This window comes from Triturus cristatus, chromosome 1_2 (genome assembly GCF_964204655.1).
Source record: "Triturus cristatus chromosome 1_2, aTriCri1.1, whole genome shotgun sequence".
Lineage (NCBI taxonomy): Eukaryota > Metazoa > Chordata > Amphibia > Caudata > Salamandridae > Triturus > Triturus cristatus.
Genome location: NC_140580.1, coordinates 768,774,487 through 768,799,770, shown reverse-complemented (window position 1 = coordinate 768,799,770; position 25,284 = coordinate 768,774,487). Strand labels below are relative to the sequence as shown.

Genomic DNA, 25,284 nt, shown 5'->3' with positions numbered 1-25,284 from the left:
ATTCATCCATTCACCCTTTCACTAATTCATCCAGCCATCCACCCATCCCTTTACTTACTCACTCGACCACCTTTTCATATTAATTTTGAGCTGAGCCTTTTTGAGAAGAGGCCCATCAAGAACTTCACCCTCGCTGCAGGAGCCATTCCAGGACTAGGACAGAAGCCACCCAGGACACAGACAGGATCCACCACAGGGGGACAGGAGCCATCACAGACGGGGGGAGGGGGGGACAGGAGCCATCACAGGAGTGGGAACAGGATCCACCAGGGTGGGCACAGGGGTGGGCACGCAGTATTCTAGTATCATCTTGGTCTCTTCCAGGGTGGGGTAGGGCTCCTCACCCCTCCTGGACAAGACAACGAGAAGACAGGCTCTCTTTCCAAAATGTTAGTTTTGCCATCCCCCACTGTGATGTACAGTACTTAAAGGAGATACTCCAAGAGAACTGATTTAACTGATTGTCCTCCATACTTTGTTAATCAGTGTGGGTGCGATTGTGCCATTTCTTTATTTTATCACTGCATGTTTGAAGAACTGAGTTTTGCTTACAATTTCGTGACAGTAATTAAGCTCTGTGAAGAGAACCACGTGCTTCCTCGGGGTAATCAGGGCCGGTTCTAGGATGTTTGGGGCCCTGGGCAGAAAGGGAATGTGTGAGGCCCCTCTTAATGGCAGAGACATGACCCATTCAGGGCTGTTTGCATCTGAATAGATGCCCCTGCGCCTGAAGCTGCAGCCCCTCCTCTCAGTCACCTTCAAGCACCTCTTAACAGCTCATCAAGGGCTGAAGGTGTGAGGGATGACATCCCGCTGTGCCTCTCCAATGCTGCTGGGTATCTGAGCTTTGGTACTGCATCGGAGTCTGTTACACCCGACCTCAACAGCATCGGAGTCAAGAAGGAGGTGGGTGGAAGCTGTGCCGGCTTTAGGGTGGTGCTACCGGTGCCCGGTTAAAACTACGGACAAATGGCGTCCGTTAAAGAATCCTTCACGGACAACGGACAGACGGCCGAAATTACGGACTGTCCGTGAAATTTACGGACGGTTGGTCACCCTAGGTGGGGTACTGGGTTTGTTGCTTATTTGGTTACTGCATTGCTACTGTTTTTATTCGAGGGGTGGCAGGGATTCTCTTACCAACAGGTAGGTGTGAGGTCTTGAGGAGGGATTCTCTATGGCAGTGTGTTATGGGTTTTTGGATTTACTCTATTTTGTCTATCTCTTTAGAACTTAGCAAGGGCAGACATGGCATGCAGAAGTTTGCGCGGCGCCTGACTGCAGAAGATTGAGGGCAAAGTCTGCACACTGCTGCAAGAAGTGTTCCTCATGTGCCTCCCTTCTTGTGGCCTAGTGCATGGAGAGTGAGTCCCCACAGTGAGCCCTATTTTTGGTTATTCACATGTAACTCCACGGTGCTCCCCTCCCCATGGTTTCTCCCTGAGATTGCTCCCTTTTCCCTTCTTCCTGCCACAGGATTTGTTAGCCTCTTTTATCATTTACAAGGAACCCTGTTACCAATTTTAAGTGCAAGTGATTGGAAGTGCGAATACCACCGATTAGAAATATGCAAAGTGTCAAACTTCCTGTATTATTTTTACCAGAATAAAATGGCAAAAATGGTATAGAACTTTCAAGAGTTGTCTACTGGCCATTAATGGAGTGAATTTTAAGGCTGAGAGCAAAAGGGACCTACTGTATAACTGTTTCAGCACAGAGGGTCAGAGGATTTTTGCCTACCAACCACAGTTAATTCCTCCCCTTCCGTTGAATGGGTTGTTTTTACAGAGGCTTTGAAGAGACTAGAACACGATTTTAAGGAAGACCGAAGTGTAATCGTGGAAAGACACAAATTCTTCACTCTGAACCAGTTTTCACATGACTCCATGGATAACTTTTTAGCAGAACTTAAGGGTTCGGTTCACAAAGTTAAAGTGAGATGAAAGTCTAACTTTACGACTTTCTGTATTTACAAAGGGCATTTACTAATCGTAAATGGCCTTTGTGCATACTGAAAGTCGTAAAGTTAGACTTTCGGTATTCACAAAGGGCATTTACGATTAGTAAATGCCCTTTGCGAATACCGAAAGTCGTAAAGTTAGACTTTTGTGAATCGGGCCCAAGAGTCTTAGCATCCACTTGTGAATTCATAAGTCCAATTGACCACTACTTGAGAGACCAATAGTAGTTAACTGCTTTGATAACAGAATCCAGAAACTGATTTTTTGTTGTAGAAACCTTACTCTTGATGAAACGTTGGATATCGCCTGGGGCATTGAAAGGTCAATGGCAGCATCAACTGCCTAAATCTAAGCAAGGGATGATGGAGAAGGTAAATGCCATAGCCCTCAGAAAAAAGTCTACCCCTGAGATCAGGGAGGACTGACAGAAGCTCATCTAGCCCTTCAGGGGTTTGTTATAGATGCAGCTCCAAGAGTCACATGGCCAACTACAGAAACTGTCCGGCAGTGGGCAAAGTATGTCTGAAGTGCAAAAAAACTCGACATTTTGCAAGAGTTTGCAAGACTATTCAAAATGTTGTTTGTTATAAATGGCCAAGATGAATATCGATCAATCAAACATTTGGAAGAATTAGAAAGGAAAAAGAGATTGGTGTTATTTGTTAGTAGGTTATCGCCTGTTTAATATGGTGTCGGAGGGAGAGAAATCGGAGAGCAAGGGGGATCTTTTATGTGAGATCAAAATTGCCAAGGTAAACATGGAAGTCACAGTAGATTCGGGATCATCCATTACTATAGTATCTGACAAATTGTATGATCAGGAATTGAAACAGATTGAGTTATACCCTCAGATATCTGTACAGTAGCTTTTGGTGGACAAGAAATTAAAATGATGGGATATTTTTGTAAAATATTAAGTACAAGGACAGAGTGATCAATACTAATGTCTATGTGGCGATAAGAGGGTATAACATTTTGGGATGGAGAGACAAGGGCACATTTGGGATGGTTCTTAGACCAGAAACTCCTTATCCCATATCCTTGGTGAAAAAGGTGGATTAGGCAGTGTTTTTATTATTAGAGGTTTTGAACAGACACAGGACTATTTTTGAGGACAGATTAGGGTTGGTAAGAGGGCTTGAATACAAAATTATGCTACACTTGAAGCCATTCCGGTAATGTATAGGGTTGCCATTGTACCTCTGAGTATCAGAAGTAAGCTGAAGGTGCATTTAGTTAAATTGTGCAGATACGGTGCATTGAGCGTGTGGACTCATCACAGTGGATTTCGCGAATAGTTGTAGCTCTAGAAAAGACAAGCGATCTCAGACTGTGTATTGTTCTCAGATCTTTAAACAAGCACATTCAAAGTTGGTTGCTTTCCTTTGCCAAAAATTCAGGAGATGTCGGCGCAGTTGGGGGGAACAAACATTTTTGCTGCACTAGATCTAAGAGCTGCTTATCATCAGGTTGAACTCAGTGAAAGTTCTCGCTTCTTGACAGCGTTCAACACCCCTTTCTGTGCTTTCCACTTTTTATGCATACTATATGGCCTAGCCCTTCAGCTTCAGTATTTCAGAAATTGATACATCACCTTTTGGGTGAGGAAAGCAGAGTGTTGGCTTATCAAGATGGCATCTTGATTTGATACGAGTCATTTAATTCTCATCTACAAAAGCTTAATAGAGTCCTAGGCATATTAGAAGATCACGGTTCACCGTGAAGGAAGGGAATTGCAAATTTATGTTGGAAGAGGTGGAGTATTTGGGCCATAAGGGTCCTGCTATGGGTATTATGCGTGAGGAAGATCTCATTAGAGTTATTAATGAATGGCTCTCTCCTACAGATAAGACCAGTTAAGGTGGTTTTGGGCCTATGTGAATATTATTCAAGATTTGTTGAGAATTATGCATTATAAACAGAAACAGGAACAAATTAATGCTTTTGACATGTTAAAATATTTTATCGAAGCACCGTCCCTACAACCTTTTCAGGATGAGTTCCCAAGGTGCTAGTTGGACTAGAGTGGGATCTTCATGATTAGCTGAATTCTTCCTTGAGTCTGGACATTGAGGGCTCCCCTGTGTTGGGGTCAAGGGCTAGTGATGGGTGTCTTGAAGGTGGGAATTCTGATGCCTCGGCAAGCGGTGGGGTGCGACCTGGGACATCTGGGACGCTCACATCTAGTGGTGACACTAGTTTGGATGGTAGTGATGGAGGTTGTGGTCTTCAGCAGACCGACAGAGAAGACCCTGATTTGCAACTGAGGGGTGCAGAGTGTGAGGTTGTGAAAATGGGGGCAGTTACTATATCCTTTATTGAGACGTTTCAGGTATCTAATGTTTTCTTCCGTTCAAGAGGCATTTAACTTTTTTATGAAGTTCTTTTTTTATTTTCTCTTCGTATTTAGACTGTTATTTTCTTGTTCATTTTGTGCCTGTCTTGTTATTTCTGTTGTGTGGTGTGGTACCCATGTATGTGAGTGCAAATGTGTGTGTTTTTTAATTTTCGTCTGTTGTGGTCTTATTCCTAAATGTATGTAGTTCCTTTGTGTTTTGCTATGTTACTGGAAGACATGTGTGTTATAGGTTTGAGATTTACTCTGTTTTGTATAGCTCCTTAATTGTTGGAATGCTGCTAGGAGATTCAATTGCAAGGGTGTCTCTCTATTGGGGTTACAGACTGTCAGCTGCACTGGGTGTCAGGAGCGATCGCAGGGAGATGTAGAGTGCCGATCCTTACAACTGTAGAAAATAAATCTTTCATTAACTCGAGAAACTAAGACTTCTATCTTACATTAATAATACAACACTGTATATTGTCTTCCTGCATAGTAATAATAAACAGAGGAAGAAGAGACAGGTGGTGGCTGTTGTTTTTGTTACTGTTGGCACTGCTGTGGCTTTCTCTTACAAAACCACTGCGATGATATAAGCGAAACAATAGCAGGGCACATCCTTAAGGTTACAAAAAGACACCATTGGAGAATATTCAGTTATCCACTGAGATAGATCTGGATCTAATTACCAGTCATCAAAATATTTACTTTCCCACAGCATAGTGAAGACCAGGGGTTTAGATTGATTGAAACCAAGTGTGAATGGAACTTCCCAACAAACCACACAACCAGCTGCAGAGCTGAGAAGTTAAGACGTTATGTCTCTGCCACCATGTGTTAGTGACCGACAGCCTGAATATATAGTCCATGATGAAGTACTTTACATTCCACGTAAAGTATGTTAAGTTATGTTATATTATGCTACCAGTGCATCCTGAAAAGGATCCTCCCTTTGGCTTAGCAGAGGTCGACATAAATAGTGGTTCATTGTGAAAATCATAACAGACTACTTTACATTCCTTCTCACTTTTTGGTTTGTTCATAATCAGCACCTTTAAAAGAATTATTATTGAACTCCGTTCAACTAGCACTCTGTGGTGATTATATCTGGTTGTTCAAGTAACTTAAACTAATGATGCTGAACTATATCTATTGGAGCCTTGAGAAAGCTCTGGTCTTATTGACCACTAAAGGGTGAAACACGTGTCGGCTACTGCAACACCAAAAATGTATCTCTGTAACATTCTGGAGAATAATATACATCAACTGGGACCTCACAATATCTTGATCAAAAGAAATCCAATATTAACTGAGGAGGAGTATAGAATCGTTTGCTTCCGTACTTTACAGAATGTCACATACTTTTGTTTATACGTGAAGCTAAAGGTTTCTCTAGCACATGGAAGCCTGTCTACCTTCTCAGTCAGAAAGTGAAGGAAATTGCCTGAACCTGCAGGAGAGACTCTCACTGAGGAGAGGAGAGGCCAGCAGCCTAGTGTGAGGATCAGCCAAAAGTTGTTGACTGACCTTGGGAGCAAAGACTAAGTTGACCTGTGTTGTGAGGGATCTTCAGGTCTCCCAATGCGGCCACTGCACTAGGTGCACTGGACCACATACAGAAAACACGCCAAGCAGTCATTTGTGCTGTCCAGCACCCCTGCATTGCCCAACAGCTTGGTGCTACTGCGTCCCAACCCACTAAAGAATACCGAGGAGGAGTTGATGTCACCCCAAAGCAGGTACTGATCACAGCCTGAAGGCCATAACTGCTATAAGAAGCACAACCCCCAAGTGAACCTGGTGTGGAGGCCGCGACTGCCCAAAGAAGCACAACCCTGTGCTAACCCGCTGCACATCAAGCACCTATCAGATCTTGGCCTGAAGGCTGCTTCTTCCTGGAGAGGTGCCCTCTAATGCCATGCTGCTCCCACACCACAATTACAGTCCCAGACTGAAAGAGCCAACCTCAAGAGTGCCTGACAGCACCGGGTGACAGTCAAAGCAAACACAGGTAATGGGGCCTCACACCAGACAATAAATCGGGTTCACAGACAGCAGTTTTCAGTGGGAGCATGGCTGTTGCCTGAACAATGCCTTTCAGTTGTGTATAAACTCTTGAACTAAAGTGCAAAATGAAAAGAGTGAGGGAGATCAAGTCAACTTCACTTGTGCCTATGACTAGCATCGAAGAGCTTTAGACCATGTACCATCTCGAATGGGAAGAGGGCACAGTAGCTGGTGGATAGCTTTACTAGGCCTTATTGTAGTAATTACAATCTTGTATCTGATCCCTATTGTATTGTGCAGTATTAATGTTTAGTTGCGATGATAAAGTTAAGTAAAGGATGACATAATTATTGTGTCTGGTTTTTTTTTCCCCCCGAAGTTTTATATACCGTGCACTTGACCCAAAGGTATTAGAGCGCTTTACACGAGCACCAGTTGCTTACAGAAGGACACATTCATTTTTGTTAGGCACGGGGAGATTAAGTGATTTGCATAGAATCACAGGATGTTGAGCGTTGTTGCCAAGACTCAAACCCGGTTCCCCAGATTGGAGATCGACCCCCTAGCCGTTAGGAGATCCTCTCCCCTAGTTGACTGTTGGGTTCTGAGCTCTTGGCCCCCACACTGCTTCCATAAAAAGTCTTTGGCTGTTTGCCTTGCTACCCTTAGAGTCAAGTGTAGAAAGGGTTATACATAACCCACTTTGCAGTTTCAAGTAGGAAGGCCCCCAAGGACACTGTGGGCAAATGACCTCAACCACCACAGTTGCTGCCCAGTAGTCTTGTCTGTCTTGAGGCCCCTGCAGCAGTGTTAGACATAAGGCCTTTTGAAAGTAAGTTTGTGCTTTGGGAGAGAAGAAATGCATGATAAGCAGTAGTGAACAGTGCAGGTTTTAGAACCAACAGTGCAGGAGTATAAACACTGTAAAAACGTTGCAGGCATTTAATGGAAACAGTAGAGTGCACTGTGGGTGTTTGTGACATGTCACATTCCCTAAATTCTGCTGGAGTCTTCATGCTTTGACAGAATTGCAAAGCTCTAATTCCAGATAGTGAATCCACTTTGGAATCTAGTTTTTCTCTATTCATTCAGTAAGGTCCAGCAGTAGGCAGCTTTAGGATGAACACAGACTGAGTGAGCGACCTTTTGGATAAGGTCTCTCCACGGCTTATGAAAAGGGTGACCTTCCGTAGCCATGTCTGATTTAACTCTTCTGCTCTAGTTCATTTATTTGCACCTGTTCTGCATGGACTGGTAATCCTGGTTCCTGGGGTTTATGTGCTGCATGACTTTAACATTGCGTGCTGTGCTTTAGCAGCACCCAGAAGCCATTGTTTTATGTCAGCTGCGTCCCTTAACAAAATTTGGTACCCTTGTTTCGTTGCAGTTGGGTGTTGCCAAAACTTTGCTGATGTGTATTTCTGCAGAGCTATGTTCTTGTTTCGGTCATTCTATATTATTGTTTTGCCTTCGACTGCTACGTGTGGTTGTATTTTGAGGATATGTGTTCATCAGACTCTGTGATTGTTTTTGTTTAGTGCTTATCATGGCACTCGCTGGATGCTCTTTGCAGGATCATTTGGGGGCATATTTACCAATGTCTTGTGTTGCCCTTGCGCCACGCAAGGAGGGGCAAAGGGAGAGGCAACCCTAAAGTAAGATTTATCAAGTCATGCAAGGCCACCTTGAGTGGCTCTGCATGGCTTGATAAATCTAGAGTATCGCAACACAGCGCAAATCTTTGCCCCAGGGATGCATTCCATGGATGGAGTGTGGGTGTTCCCACACATTCACCCATGGATTTTGGTGTATTCTCAGATTTACCATTACTGGAGTACCTGGGAATGCGCCAAAATGATACGTGAGGAGTAACAAGGAGAAATACCTTTATTGCTCCTTGTTTCCTCTTTCTATGTGTGCTGATAGGAAAATGCCCATGATGATTGTTTTTGTGCAGGAAGGTGTTCCTTCCTGCACAAAAACAATCCTGCTTGCAACGCTGGCACCCTTGCACATTGGTGGAAGGGTTCCTCCATAGGCGCTAAGCAGCCAAGAGTGCGCCAGCACAGAGGAAGTAGAGGAATGCACAACATTGTGTTAAATACGGCACATTCCTGCCCTTTCCCTTTCGCGCAGAGCAGCAAGGTGACTTGCTGCGTTGCGCTGCGTGAACAATTGATAAATGTGCCCCTTAGGTTCTTTCACGTGATGGCACTTCACATCATGGATTGGCAATAAGGGCGTTACTCAATGCTGTATTAAATGTATGTTGTTATGTGTGTGATTTCTGCTGCAGCTTTCTGGTTGATATATTGGCTCTGAATTGCTTCTGGCTTTTTCTCTCCAGTACCTTGAATTCCCTATGACAGAATCCACTTTAGTTTCTGTTTCCTGCCTTTAGAATTAGAACTATTGTCTAGTAATATATTAATATTGAATTTACACTTACCTTGTCACTATTTCAGGAGTCAATATTATGGTCACATTATATTTGTAGGTCAATGTTTTGGGGATTGATACTGCAACATTCAATTGTTTACTTTGTGCTTAGGTTAATATTGCTATTGTGTGTGCCTGTTCCTCACCAATATTTCAAAATTTCCTTAACAGCTGCCACACCTTTCTCCTCTGAGATGCTAGATAATAGCAGCAAGGGTCTATGACAAGAAGGTAGATTGTCATAAAGGAAAACTGAGGGCATCTGAAATGATGTCAAGATACAGTCATGGTGGCACTAAACTCATAAATTTAATGGCGACATGGGAAAGAGAAGTTGGGGCTAGTACGATGAAATGATTGGAAGAAATAATGCAAAGACTAAGAAACATCCCATGAGAAAGATTAAGAGCCATAAATAAGAAGTGGCAACCATACCAAATTTGGTGTTCATGTGTCAACCATCGCCCCCTGTATTGCCCAGTTGTCATGGTGTGGATAAAGACGTGGACTAGCTACAAAAATAACATTTTCCATCATTGTGCGCCATGTTGTGCCTGTAATTGGTAATGTGAAGCAAAGGCAGATGTTGAGAGTACAGTTCAAAGAAGTATTTGTTGGTATAAAAGATAGGAACCATGTTCATGGCCTCTTGCAGACGAAGAAGGAAGTTAAGCCAATGCTGTGTCTGAGAAAATAGTTTTAGACTTTTTGGAGTCAGAAAATGGGAAAGCAAAAGCTCTGGGACTTGCCCTGTTTGCATTTTACCAGTGTCCAAGCCTCTATGTACTATAAACACAGGAGGAGCAGATTTCCCTCTACTAGAGGTATACTGGTCAGATTTTGCAACAGAGGGATTAGTGACCTGAAAAATATGGATGGAGAACAAAGTCCAACACGCGTAGTTATATGAAGATTCTAACAGCAAGTACCTTATCGAGCACATATACACCATGCTGCTGTTCACTTTTGCTGTATTAGAATTGATTGGCAATTACCCTAGAGAGAGAAGACCCCTCTGGTGGTCTATAAAGATGAGAAGAAGCCTTTAAGATACGAAAACTGAATACTCACAACCTTATGGTTTAAACAAATACCTGGATTGTTGCTCTTTTTATGATGTATGTTAGGTTTAGCTGCTGTTGAGTCTTAGAGAAAGTGACTTGGGGCATATTATCAAGACAGGCGATAAAATTATCGCCGCTTTAGCGGCAGAGAACTGCCGCTCAAATGGCGATAATGGGCTTGATAATATGCTCTATGGAATTCCAATTGAAGCTCAGGTTAAATGTCCTTCACATCTAACATGGGATTCAATTGGAATTCCATAGAGCATATTATCAAGCCCATTACCGCTGTTTTAGCGGCAGTTTTCTGCCGCTAAAGCGGTGATAATTTTATCGCCTGTCTTGATAATATGCCCCTTGGTGTTTTAAAATGTGATGGATGATGGCTCATAAATGTGCAGCGCATGCCATGTGAGGTTATTAAACATTAGGGGAAGGCGTCTATGATGGGGCCTTGTATACTTGGAAGAAGGGCGCCAAGTTGCATTATGCAGTGTGATGACACGTCATCACTTTGTGTGATGTATCAGGGCGGCCATACGGAGAGTGTAGATAGTATGCAGAACAAAGTTTTCCATACATTCCAGATGGAAGCCACGATGCATCACACAAAGTGACGGCGTGTCGTCACACTGTATAATGCAACATGGCAGCCTTCTTAAGAGTATAGAAAGTATAGAAAAGAATGTTTGCAGTGAGGTGGCCATTTTGATGCATCACCATGTTGTGGCAGCCATCTTGAAAGTATAGAAAAAATGTTTCTATACTCTTAGCATGGCAGATCATCCGATTTGCTTTGCCAGTGCTGGTGCATTATAAAGCATCCAGCATTGGCAAAGTGAATTGCGGCTGCAAACATGTAGAGAAAGGTGACACGGGAGGGAGTGAAGACAATGGAATGTGAACGTCACGCAGGGAGGTGCGAGAGAGTAACGCACGAGTTAGGGGAGTATATATTAAATAAAAACCAAGTGTGAAGGGAAGGGGCAGGAGACCAACAGAGGAGCTCATAATAAACACCTAAATGCCTCCAACGTGTGGTGGCTGTGAGCAGGGAGGGGTGGGGTAGTATTGAAGGGGGCATTGTTGAAAAAAAAGAGGCTAGGCAGGACAGGGAAGGATGGGAGAAGCAACGAACAATCAGGAGGAGGGGTGTGAAGGGTGAAGCTGCACACAGGGGGAAGGGGCAGCAGAACAAGAAAACACATGCACTCCCATCGAGTGCTAAATGCACAATGAGGGAGTTCAAGGAACGTAAACAGTGAATAGCTAAAAGTCATCCAGTCCAAAGGCAGTGGCGTAAAATAAGCTCAATGTAAGAACGACTTACAACAGATGATATATTTATTGTTTTCAAGTTGAATTCAGATTAATACTACGCATATAAAGGTAGCTAAGAAAATGCGAGCAATGTGTGAGTGGTTCTTTGCTGAAAATGTGTTGACTGTGTTGGTGAAAGGCAAACCCAGAAATGAATGAACAGGATAAGGCGATTGAGCCGGATTCCTAAACAAAATTTGTTTTTCATATGTCTTCTGTATCAAGGTCAGGAGCATTCTAAGAAACGGGGGTGGTTCTTGTACTCCTGGCACCCCTAATCATCATGCAGCTGTAGAATGAAAATATAGCAATGTCAAAGTTTCAGAAGAATCATATCAACATAAACCATGAGGATAAAATGTGGTGAGCACTAGGTATTGGAAGGCTGCTCTGGAATTTCATAAGTTGAAGATATCCTGTAGCCCTGTGTTCTTGGAGGAGCTTGCCTATTGCATAGGAAATGATTGAGTTTTAGATTTTGAAGTAGATGTAAATACAATGCCCCCTTACTAATGTTTGTTCATAATTTATATGGTGTCAAAACCTTCAGTAGATACACTGATCTTTTGATGTAGTTGCAGTAACAATTCCTAGTTGATTATATAGTACATCTGCTATTTTTAAGAACTATAAACAAAGGGGCTATTTATGAGGCCGTTTGCATTGCTCTTGCACCATGCAACATGATGCAAGAGCGATGCAAACCTTAAGACAGATTTTTGAAGTCAAGCCATGCAAAGCCACTTTGCATGGCTCTGAGTGGCTCAAAAAATCTGGAGTACAGCAACGCAGCACAAATCACTGCGTTGCGATACTCTGCTCTGGGAAGACATCCCATGGGCATTGAATGGGTGTTCCCAGGAAACTCCCATGGATTTTGACGCATTCCTAGATTTACAAGAACTAGTAAACCTGGGAATGCGCCAGAATCTTACACCTTCCCAGTGGAATACCTCTATTTCTCCTTGTTTCTTCCTCTTTCTATTTTTGCTCCATTCTTCCGCACACATTGAAAGAGGAATATGCCTCCCAGGTTTGTTTTTTGTGTGCAGGAAGGAGCCCTTTCCTGCACAAAAACAATCCTGAATGCAAAGCAGGGGCAACCTTGCACCATGGTGCGAGAGTGCCTGCGTCGGCGCTAGGCAGCCAAAAGGGCGCCAGCGCTAGAGAAAAGACATGGGTGCACCATATTGCCTTAAATACAACATATTCCTGCCCTTTCACAGTCATGCAGTGCAGCACAGCAAGGTGACTTGCTGCGCTGCGTGGCTTGGCCATAAATTTGGCTTACAATATGTTACCATTACTCAATTTATGGTTGTCACATTAGAAGGATGAAAGACTTGGTTACTTTGTTTTTGACGGGTTACAAACTCATGATCACCAAGCTACCACACAGGAGCTGGTGACTCAGTGAACTGATGCATCTGCTTCCCCAATCTGAGGTTGGCCTTGTGGCCAAAGGTTCAAATCCTTGTGGGTCCACTCAGCTTTCCATTCTTCTAAGATTGATAAAATAAGTACAGTTGGGTAAAAATAAGCACCTGTAATTTAGTGCCATGATACCCCACTGGACGACATGCACTTTACAAATCCAACTGTTGTTTGTCAGAGGCTAATGTACGGTTCAGTAAGATATCCCCACAGCATTAACGGTTACTGATAGTTAACAAACCCACTTTTGAGAGCATTTCAGATTGGTTCTCATAGTAATTGATTTGTTTAAAAATAAATTAAGCGCAGGGCCTCAAAATGTTTCTTAGAAGCCTAGGATGAGGGCTGAGGAATTCAGGAATTGCTGAATATCAAGGCTGCCTAGCCTTAATTATACCTCGTGCATCTTTCTTCCACCACCATACACTTCCTGTGTCTTTGTCTCACTCTTGCAGGTTTCATTGCTGTTTTCTCTACAGCTCTCTTTTGCTATTTTCTCTTACTCATTGTTAATAATGGTAAAATAACTCTGGTGTTTAATGTACCTACTGGAGAGGTCTGAGTTTTGTCTCGTCACAGTTCTGACTCTGTTGTGTGCAGATTTAGATTCCGTATATAGGTTTCCCGATTTATGCCCTTACATAGTTACAATTCACATTGCCCTTATTTGGACATAGTAATCCGGCCCTTATTTAGACATTGTCCGTACAAACCAAATACAGGCATGGCCACCTACATCTGTCCATCCACGTCACAATGAATTCTTGGAAAACCAGACCCTTAAGCCTTTAGGAATTTCCCCCAGCTTGAATATTGATTTCTCCAAGAATTCATTAAGTATGCATGAACATCTATTCCTTAGGGGTTCATTCATGACATTCCTCTGCCCGACTTTTGGGTCAATACTGGCATTCCTAGACACCTTCAGGGTATAAATATACCAGCACTTGCCCTGGCAAATTGCGGTTCCCGGAGGATTCGATCCAATCCAGACTGCGTGGTTCGCCACGGCAAGTTCGGAAGGAGATCGAATTCCAGCCTGATGCACTGACCTGACGCTGCCATCCTCCTCGCAGAGAATCCAGCTCCAGTGCTCTCTGACTTCCCTTGCGGGTGGTTAGACTATCGAGTCCAGAAAAGAGATTCCAACCTCTCTCATTCTAAGGTATGGAGCTGACTAGAACTTAGAGAAACTTTTGGCAACTCTTGGCTAAACTAAAATATAGCTAGCTATACTTTAGAAATGGCACCTACTTCAAACCTCGTACTGCACTTAGGTTAGGTATACTGGGGTAGAACAATTTAGAAGCATCAGATGAGTATCACATTTTAGCTTACGTTATTTATGTATGTATTTTGATGTATATATGTCATAGCTACAAGCCATGCTATTGCAATATTATTTTATCTGACTGCTAACCTCGTACATATGGTACTTCGCAGTCTGTCTTACGATTGTAGCAATTCATATCTCTTGCATGAGAAATAAGACTGTTCAATAAACCCTTTTATTGAAAAGACCGTCTCTCTATTTCTGTGCAACACTGTAGAAACAAAGCATGCACGATTGACTGAGTGAAACTGTTATTTATTGTTTCCACGATTCTGAGACTGTTCCGATTCTAAAAGGAAACAAAGTTGTCATGTTTATGCGGTTGTCAGAGACTAATCCCTTCTTGTATATTCGAGAAGTTTCTAGTGACCTCTGAGTTAGCTGGCACACACAAGTAATTAAGTTTAATATACTCGATAGAGACATACTGACCTTAGTCCTATGTCAAATCTATAGTGTGTGGTTATTCCAATGCGCAGAGCCTATCAGGGATATAGGAACTACACTGATGTGCCTTCTGCAAAGCTCAACGTGTAACATGCAGATTACAGATTTGTATTTTATGTAGATAGCTCAGTAGATTACTGCTTTTGACACAGAGATTTTTTTGTAATAATATCCTGTTTCCAACCCATGACACTGTGTCCCTCCCAAACCGACCACTAAAATCTATATTTACATGTGAAGCAACTCCATAAACATAGGTATAGTCAAGACTTACATTTTGTGGTACGTTTTGTGGGATTTTTTGGTAGTACTACAAAACATTTTCCAAAGGTCAGTTTGAGAATCCGGTCCCTAGTCCTGGCCAGGATTACAAAGGCACAAGCTAGTATTTTATTCTTTGCATCGCACACTCACTGCTTATCATGTGTATGTAGTTCCACATGTATAACAGCTATCGTTAGTAATTGTAATGAGCTGTATCGAAATGTTCCTTCAAACTCTTAATACTATTATTCATAAAAGTTGCCGAAGGAGCGGTAGCAGATTATGCCAAAATGTAATGGACTGACAAAAAGGCTCTTATAATGAGTTGTGTGGTGTTGGGCATGATATTTATCTGACTCGATAAAATCTGCGCCCATGTTGGGGTTTATCGGGTCTGATATATTTCTCCAATGACAAGTATCTGGCCTACAACAGGGGCTAACATGCGGATTTTGGCCCTGAGCACGGCGAAACGCACGTATTTAGGTAATTGGGGGGTATTTCACTCCCGCTAAATTTTGGCAGGTTTGGCCTGCTGAAATTTATCAGAGAAACACTGGGAGAGTGGTGTGTATGCTGCCAAATTCCTAATTGCGATATGTGGGATAACAGGAGTTACTTCACATATCACAACTAGCAGGGCCACTTGTAATGAGGGCCAAAGTGCTTTGACTAAATAAGATTAGTTTTATCATTTTGGACTGTCCATAAAATCTGTCTAATAATTTCCTACCCATTAAAGGTTTTAGTTTTTAATAGTAGGCAGTGCTTAATTTGTACAAGAATAAGGGCCGGGGCTCTCATTAGGAGGCCACTGCAGCCTGCACCACACATTGTCCCTGCCAGCTGCCGATGACAGTACAAACACAGCTAGTAACCATCACACCCTTACAAGTGTGACAATTCATACTATTCCAGACCTCCAAAGCTATAAGAATGGCTTGAGAGAAAGGTATTAGTCATTGTAAATGTAAATTGAACGGCTGTTGTTGTGCTCATACCTAAATTAGCATTACAGCGCCCCCATGTGGCAAACTGTCAGAAGCCACAGTGCTGCAAATTAGGTGCTGGTGCCGAGCACCAGAAATCACCGACTCAAATTAAGCAATTATCTTTCTTCATTGTTGTACGGCATGAGTGAGGGTACACCTCAAGCACAGTACACGCAGCAACTGAAATAGCTAGGATTGACTGGATATCTGTTTTTGTGTGTGAAAGCTACAATTGTAAGCAGGATTTATTGTGGAAAACAATTGGGCTTAATGTTTAACTTCTTAAGGCAGTCCTGTAAGGTTTTAATAGAACCAGCGATTCAACAGTACTGAACAATTATAGGGAACCCGATGAAATGATGAAGCAAAAGGAAAAGATGCCTAAATGAAAAGTAACATATCAATAAATGCTATGTTAAGGGAAAAGAAGCTAAATTAATTATAGAACACTATGATACTAATCGATTACAATAAATCCTATTAGAAAATAAATCCAATTAAATCTTATGACATGCCTTTACCAATTAGGGTACCCCATCACATGCGAAGAAAGGAAAGGATGAAATGCACCTCTTTAAACGATAGGGCTTCAGTGAATGACGGCACACCATTACTTAATAGGAACATTCTATTTATGGAATCGGATGTCATGAATAATGGATAGCATGAGGCTAGGCAAAAAGATACTTCATTAAACAATGGAATCCCAAAGAACATATATATGCTGTTTGCATGACTGAGCTCAAATGAATGATTAGGTATCCTGTTAAATCAAAGAACCCCATGAAAATTGAAGAACCCCCTCTTAAAAGATATCACTCACTTAAATTTAAATGCAACCATTTGAATGATAGGATCCCTCACAGAATGAGAGATCCCCGATGAATGCTTGTGCAATGGGATCCCCACTCTCACCTATCAACTCTGTGGATCCAGAGCCATTGGACCAAGCTGTCCACTTGAACCGGTGCTTGCCGATCTCCTGCACTCGGCAGGTATAGCGCCCTTGGTCCGTGCGCCGCAGGTTGAACAGCTCAAGTCTGTAGGTCCTCCTTGCTCGCTCCTCACGCAGGTGCAGCCGCTGCCTGTTGGCTGGATTGCTGTAATTCCCATAGTACTGGACAGCCCCAAATTTGTTCATTTTGATCATGATGTGCTCCCGGCCGGGTGACCTGGAGAAGACCCAGCGCACGGCCAGTAGGTTCTCGGGTCGCTTCTTCTGGGAGACATGGCAGATAAGAGAAGCGTTTCCTCCTTCAAAGAGGGGCACCGAAGGCCCAGGAGAGACGGTGACATTCAGGCTGTTCCACACACCTGCCAAGGAGAACATAAAGAGCTGTAGTCGACTGTTACATATGTGCTATCCCCAGTGACCCCTATTCATGGTTATTGTTGTAAGGTTAATTCCTCTCTTCTTTCTTTGCCTCAATATTCTCTCATCTGTTCAGCCTGATTGACTGGAAGAATGTTGTGTGATGTCATGGAATGTTGGTGTGAGAGCTTGGTAAGAGTGTCAGTTGAGGATGAGAGGCTGAGCAGAGGGAGACTTCTCCTGGTGGGGCTACTCTACTATCTTACTTCCATCTTATTTACCATCCTACTTCCATCTTTCTACATTTATAACTGAAACTTAATAAAGGAACTACTTGGAACCTACAACTTGTCTGCATATGGATTTTCATACTACAACAGTTATACAGATTACAGGTCATACCCAGCACAAATTCTCATCTCCCTCCTCATATTGACACAGGAAATCTGAGGCCGTCCTCGGTGGAAGGAGGTCCCATTCTCACCTCCTAAACCCTTGAATTATCCACCCTAGGAAGAAAAGTGCCCTGTTTCTGACACTTACTGAATGTCATCCAATAGGCGAATAGTACAATGGGCCTTATTTATGAGGCCTTGCAAGTGTTTTGCGCTTCCGTTGCGTCACTTTTTGTGATACATCGGTAGCGTAAAACATGCCCCTTGTTGCACCCTATTTACAAAGTGACGCATCTAAGCAGATGTGTCACTTAGTAAACCCCTGTGCTACATTATACCTGCGTCAGGTATAATGTATGCAGGGTGGGCTCCCCCACGTAAGTATGCCTCGTAGAAGTGACGCAGTGAAATCTACGAGATTTCAATGCGCGACTTCTAGGGTGCAAATGGGTCAATATCTCACACCTGCCTCACAGCAGGCATAAAACTGATGCAGGCCTTTTCACATGGGGATTGCCCCATGTGAAAGGACACATTGCTGGAGTTGCATCACTTTTGTGACACACTCCTGCAATGCGTCACTTTTGCGCCTACAGATACGTCGAAAATACTGACGTATCTGTAACTCCTTGCGACATGATGCGTCATACAGTAAATATGACGCATCCATCATGACACAAGGAGGGCGCACTGAGAAGTGACACATCGCTGCTTTCACGCAGCGATGCGTCACTTCTCATAAATGAGGCCCAATGTTTTTTGGGCAAGATGATCCCACTGGTTGCTGCTCCCCGGTTTGCATAGTTCACTCTTGCAATGGCAATTAAGTATCCAAACAACATGTTTGTGCCATCCCTTCTACCTCCACCAGTTCTCACCTGCCACCATCTTCAAGTTCCACATAAAGTGAGTGCTACGTCAAACCAAAAAGAGTAGCGCGCCATCTTATGATATTACTAATTCTTGACATTATTCATTTTATAACCTACATAATTACTGTAAGAAATAGTGAAGCTCATTCTCCATATTTAATCCAGATCCTTACCACTTATAATATGAAACATAATGCAATCTATAAAATCATATCAAAACATTGGGCATTACAATCCAGGGTAGGTGGCCTGACAAATGTCGTTTCTGAGAGACCATTAATCACATATAAAAAAGACAAAACTATCAGAGACAAAATTAGTAAGAATTATCTACCACCCATGAAAAATGTACAGGGTGACGGTAACCGACAATCAAGGAATTTTATGCATATTCAAAATGTAATATGTATAAGTTTTACAAGTAATAGTGTGTTCATATCTTCTGTTTGTGAACTTTAGCAACATCACAAGATGGCACATGCTTTTGGTTACATAGAACCGTCTACATATGTGGAACTTTAAGATGGAAGCTGGTGAAGCGTACATGTTTGTTAACGCTCTAGTCAAAAAAACACCAATGAGGGATTCGTTTTGACTTTTAAAAGGTTGTGCATGACTGTTTTGCTTCCGGTTGGATGGGCGTTTAGTATGCTGAGTCAGACTGTGCACAGGAAAATACTTTAAGAGGTACAGTAAGTATAGCTTATTCGGGTGCACATAGTTTGCATGTGGGGGGAGAAAGGAGGAAAAAAAATATTATAATTGTTAGTGTTTGAATATGAACATTGGTATGATAATGGTAAGTTATACTTAGAAGGTTTAAAGTATGTTTCTTAATTTCGCATTCATGCTACCTTTTTTATCCTAAAAATTTTAATTGACTTCTAAATAATGTTGGAAGTTTGAATGTTGTTTTTGTCATGATCAACTCTAAAAACTCTTCGCTGTCTGGATATTGTTGGAAAATTGGCTTAATTGTATTAGTGAATTCATGTGAAAGGGTGAGAGTTGGTCAGCTCTACTGTCCTGTATAAACTGAATCTATAACTTTATGAGGGGTTTGATGCAAACCTAAATTTGTGTTTCTTATAGTTGTTGAGTAATAGCAATTGTGGTGTTTGTTAACCAAGAGTGCAGTCTAACATCTGAATTTATTTAAAAACACTTCTGCATGTTTGCCAATGATTTTGATGAAAACTCGACCATGTTCCCAGGCACGCCTTGGTTTTAAACAACCAAAGGGTTAACTTTTTGTTTCTTCAACATGGTGGCTAAGTGATAAATTGAGCTACTGGCACTTTAGGTTAAAAAACAAAATAAATATAGCATTGGTGTACATTAGGAGATTACCAGTCCTTTCCAACTGTTAGCATTTTTAATGTTGTTAAGTGAAGTGCCATTTATAGGTCTCGCCTTGCGAAAGCAGCGCATGCGCAGCCCTCGCAATTGCGAGTACCTTTTGTAATCGATTCTGCCGAGGGCTTTTCATGCACGCGCCTGCATGGACAAACATGGCTGCTCTTGCCATTTGGCCATAGCAGACAGCATGCGCGTGTCCGTAGGGACTGGAGACAGTCCCACGCCATTTTGTTGCCATAGCAACCAAATGCCGCTTCACGTGTTTTTCTTTTTATGCTAGTCCCCCCGGGGCACAAGCAGGCATCCACTTTTGTCTTTTTGCTGCGATCAGCTGTCCTGACAGAAGAGGATGCCTGCTTGTGCCCCGGGGGAACTGCAGGACAGGCGAGAATCTGTCCCAAAATGGCAGACTTTAAACCGATGCCATCATGCCTTTCAACAAATGCAGCAGTAGTTTTTCGGAATTCACAAAGGCTTTTCAGCAGTGCCTCTGTAAACATGCGACAGTCGCAGATTTTGACGTGCGCGCTTGAAAACCTTTATAATTCATATGGATTTTCTGTACCCATGCGGGGTCATTTACTTGCGGGCGAAAATGTCCTAAATTTATTTGTTTCCCTGTTTCTATGTGAGCGTGAAGTGCGATAAGAAATGTATTGGTTTTAGAGCGCCATGGGGGTTTTAGGGACCACTCGACTGGATGACAATCAGGTGCTTTCAGTCAGAAACCCTACACGCCCCAACCCTCCCCCGCCCGTCTATGTGCCCTCCTCTCTTGCTCAGCCTGTCCTCGGTATGTAGCTTCCACCGTGCCCCTCCCCCGAATCTTTTTTCTCTGTTTGTTTTCTATCAACACAATTCATACGTTTTTTTCATCAACTTTCTGCCCCTTCTTTACCCCGCTCGCTTTTCTCCCCACTCACCTACTAATACCTCTGTTTTCTACTTCCGTAGCTACTAAAAGTTGTTCCTGGTTTCCTTTTTTTCTCCGCCCCGAAAACTTTATGCCCACCTCGCATGTACAGCCAGGCCTGCGAGACACCCTGGGTGCTCTGGCTGCACACACTAGGTGTGAATGCCTCACTAGCAGAACAATATCATGTCCGTGCAGATCAGGGTAACTCACCGCCCATGGGGCAGAAAATAGCCGTGTGCACCAAAATAAAAGCGGTCCCCATTAGTGAATCACATAGTTAGAACAAGCATTTGGAATGCAATAGGTGTCGCATTTACGCGAGTTTAAGCTGTTGGCATTGTAATTGACAATGCCTTCTATTTATGTTTTTAAAACAAAAATAAAAGGCATTGTTATTTGCAATGTCAATAGCTCAAACTCGCGTGAAAACGAGACCTATTGCATTGCAAATGCTTTTTCCTCTTGCCCTTGTGTGACTTCAACGCCTCGTCAGGGGTTGTAAATGCTCTATAAATGCAAATACAAAACAATACAATGTGCAACTTGAAGGAGCACTATAGCACCTCGTCTGCTGGCTGCTGCCTATGCAGTTGTCTGTGCTACCCTACTCTAGAACCAGCCCTGAAAAGCGACTACATTTGTCAATGGTTTATGCAGATCATTGATTAGCACCCTAAACAGGAGAGAGCTGAGTATACAAAGCTGTGCGAACTGTCTATCACTTATTCTAACTACGATCCATTTCATGAGTAAAAGCGATTTGAGAAAATTTACAAGTGTTGGTTTGATTGACAGAGCAACCAGTGAGAAGATTAGTTTTACCCTACTTATGATGTGTTGTTTCAAGAGGCATGTTCCTTAGTTTTGTAGGCCTGTTTTCTATGAGGTTCGAAATAATCCATTAATCTCCCAAAAATGTAAAAGCGTTTACATGGCCCTGCATACAGCAGATGGCTTTTGCACTGTGCATCTAAGCGAGCAAACATATCAGCTTTTCTTGTGCAAATAGTTTCCCTATCGTGCTCAGTAAAAGAAAATTCAGCATGTATCTGGGTTCAACACATTTCCTTTTGGTTATATATACACAAAGACCATCACACTGCCCCTATAGAGTTCCAGCCGATAGTAGGCATTGGCAATATATGGGCTAGCATGGTGTTCTACCAGTTGGGATTCTAGTACAATAAATAGTATATAAAACCTAGTTCAGGCACCTCTTTTCTATAGCTTTGTTTTCAGCAATCACCTCTTTAGTAGGGGCTCCTCAGAGAGGCTTGTCAGAGGTTTTTTGCCATGTGCTAGAAGCACCTGTTTCCAGGTATTAAAAATGTACCTGGAGGAAAGAGAGAGCAAATAATCTGTAACGTTCTAGTGAGACTGCCACACAGGCTGCTTCTTTATTAGTAAAGCCAGTGGGTCTGCTTTTATTTACATTTCTGAAGCAAAAATGTACGGGGTCTGGGGCATAATGCCTCCTCTGTTTTCCCCTTGTGGCAGTCCTGTTCCCTTGTAGAATCAGCCCAGGATGATTGTTAACATTTTTAGTGGTAATGATCAGGAGACGATCTGTAAATGTAACAGTTCCATTGATTGGGTGGTATACAAGGTTAGGGTTTCAAAAAGGATACTAATGTAATTCTAGCTACAGCCTGCCAAAGTCCATTGATGGCCCTAACATGAACACCATCTTTAAAGACCCGTCTTTTCTCTTTTTCAGATGGCTCAATCATGTCCTGGTGACGTCCAACTAAGCCACAACCTTCTAGTGTTGCTTGTCTGCCTGTCCAGATGGGAGCTGAATTGGCATTTTAGGCTGGACTCTTCCTATTGAAGAGTACGAAGGCTGCCTTGAATATAGCTGGTCTCTTTGTGGAGTGGTATAGTGGCAAAATGGGGTAAAATATGAACTGGAATGGGGCTCTGACCGACTGCCAACTGCTGACACTATACAGAGGTATTCCACATATTACCTTTCTAACGTGCTCAGTGCGACACTCTTAAATGCGACCCGTATGGCCAGATGTAGGTCCCATGGTCACTATGCCACAGGAAAAAGCGATACCTGACTGACGAGGACTAACTAGACCAAATCTAGCATAGGATTGTTTGCACCCCCTGTCGAAAAGGGGCCTAGCTTGAAAGTGTTCTGGCTGGACTCCTCCCATTGGTGTAGGACCAAGGCTGATTTACATAAGGCTGTTCTCTGTCTGGAGTGGCAGCCGGGTGTAAAAAACTGTGGACTTGAATGCAACACTTACCGATACCAGTGGCTGAGGACATTTGCAAGCCCTTTGCCCATCATATTTGTTTCCCTCATTTGTCTCCTGAACTATTGCTTTAGAAAAATACATTGAGATACAAATCAATGGTTTCCTTATAAGCCTCATCATATGGAAACCATTTACAGGAGGGGTTCAGTGGTAAAATTAGCCACACTCAAAATACTTTCCAGAACTATATGTCCTTTATAAAAGGGTAAGCAACAAGCAAACTATAGAAAGTATTTAGGATGCTGTCCCTGGAAGACCTCATGCTACCTTGGGATTCAAACAGTTTGCATTTGTGGGGTGAAGTATAACACTACTTCACACCAAAGAGTTAAGTCCTTCAATTAATTGACTATGAGGTACCATTCCATTCTATTGTATTGACCTCAAACTCATTTTCCATCTCTTTCAGGCTTGAAAAAGTTCCAAGAGGAACAAAAGACATGCTGGCTGATTTCCTTGGCTGGTTTCCTGTCGAACCTTACATTACCTCTTAGGATAAGCTTCAAGGCAATATTCATTCATAACTAGGACCTTCTGCTCGAAGGACAGATTGGATCGGACCTGCCTAATGGGAACTGAATGTTACATCTTCTTGATATCCACAGCAGACTGTTTAATTAGCAGTCAGTGGATCAAATGTATCTTGTTTACTAGATTTTGTAACCCTATACTTCAATAATTGTTATATGAAGCACATTAAATAAATAAGTACAAAACGCCCAACTTTGTTCTGTACCTCCATAAAATAGAGTGGAGAGCTCCCTCAATGTTGATAACCACGTTATGTGGATGGTGATCATGACCACCATGGTTTCACTCTATGTAGACTGGTAGAGATTATTTAGACCCCCGGGTTTTTCTGGTTTGTTCATATGTTGTTGGGGACTGAACCCGAGGTAGGTCTTTAATTCCCTAAGACCCCATTTTCTTCGTCTATTATTATTGATCATTACAACCAACCAGCTGATTGACTAGATTATCAATTGATACAAACACAAATGGAGATGAAGAGGAAAAAGACACCGCACATCCTCCAAAATATTAACACATCTAATCACAAAAGAGTACGGTGAATCAAGTGAGAGTGCGGAAGAACACTGTATTTCGTATTAAATATCCCTAGGCATTCTTCAGAGCCAACAAAGGTAAAGATAGTAAATCCCTCCTAACTGATGTTTGGCAGATTGGGGAGAGCAATGTAGGTAAACGGAAGGGCGTGCCTCCTTGACGAATGTGTGACTACAGGAGCCGTCCACCCTGGCATCTGCCCGTGTTGTAAAGCACCCACCTACGTTAGGTGGTCATCTTCTTGCAGGCAAGGTAGGAATTCCCTGTGTCACCTGCATCTGTAGGTGTTACATCAGTTAGGAGGGATTTACTATCTCTACCTTTGTTACCCCTGATGAATGCCCGAGACCGTGTATTAGGCTTGTTTATGAGCATAAACTTGTGGGTAGGTTAATAGTTGTGAGGGTCACAATGCCTGTCAACAAAAATCATAGATGTGAGTGTCATAGTGCCCAGAAACATATTTTTCATTTCTTTTAACCATACATAGGGTGCCTAAGAACAAAGGGAATTCCTATGGGGTTACCCTAAGGTATTTTTATGTAGAACCCTGTAATTATCCCGGAATGCTAATCAGTCTGACCCTGTGCCTCATGGAAACAGTCCAGCCCGAACTGCCAAGCCATGTCTTTCCTGGACCGGAAACAAGCATCCTGGGACCGGTTTCGGGTTCATAACCCTCATCAGCCAGGCTATCTTGAATCCAGTGGCAAAGTGTCAAGGGACCCACGTCTGGGCATACCCTGCCAACTTAGGGCAAATAAAGCGATTGGCAGTTCGGGCTGGACTGTTCCCATGAGGCACAGGGTCAGACTGATTTGCATATGGCCATGTCTGAACTGGGGTGGTGGAGTGAGCTAAAGAATGATGATGGATGAAACCCAGATCAGTAGACTGGGGGTGAGTGTTTGATTTGCTCAAATGCTCCGTCCATCGTCCCCTTTGGTATCACATTACGTGGGTGAGGCTTCCTCATCCAGAAAAACTTGATCTGGTCTTTCCATCGAGGGATATTAAATACGGAATACAGTGATCTTCCGCACTCTCTCTTGATACACCTTACTCTTTTTGACTTAATAGAATATCAGTTGAGACATCAGTGTGATTCAGCTGTTCCTCTGCCAGTTATTTTCCTGTATATCTGTATAACTTTGTATTTGACCTAAGAAAACTGCGCTAACCTCTCCCATATGATCTCATGGCCTCCATTGTTGCGAATTATCCACAGCTCAAGGGGCAGTGAAAAAGTTAGCCACGTTGTTTCAAAGACGTGAGAATCTTCCACGAGAACAATAATTTTAAACTAACCCAACCTTTCTAAATGTTCAAAGCACAAACTTGTGAAATCGTAACAGGCAACTTAAAAGCTTTTTAAATATTGATTTACATGCAAGGAGTTAGTGGACAGTCCCTCACCAAAAAACTCTTGGAGAGAATAAAATGTACCCTTCGCAGTGGGTAGGCTCAGTGAACGTAAGATTGTAACATGGTGT

General features: G+C 42.6%; 1 protein-coding gene across 1 annotated transcript in view; it reads right to left on the bottom strand.

The window, feature by feature from the left end:
- Window positions 1-25,284, bottom strand: part of VSTM4 (V-set and transmembrane domain containing 4) — a 105,767-nt gene that overhangs the window by 64,359 nt on the left and 16,124 nt on the right. The window contains exon 2 of the mRNA XM_085608764.1: window positions 16,515-16,913. Coding sequence (XP_085464890.1) covers window positions 16,515-16,913 — 399 coding nt within the window. The remainder of the gene's footprint in view (window positions 1-16,514; window positions 16,914-25,284) is intronic.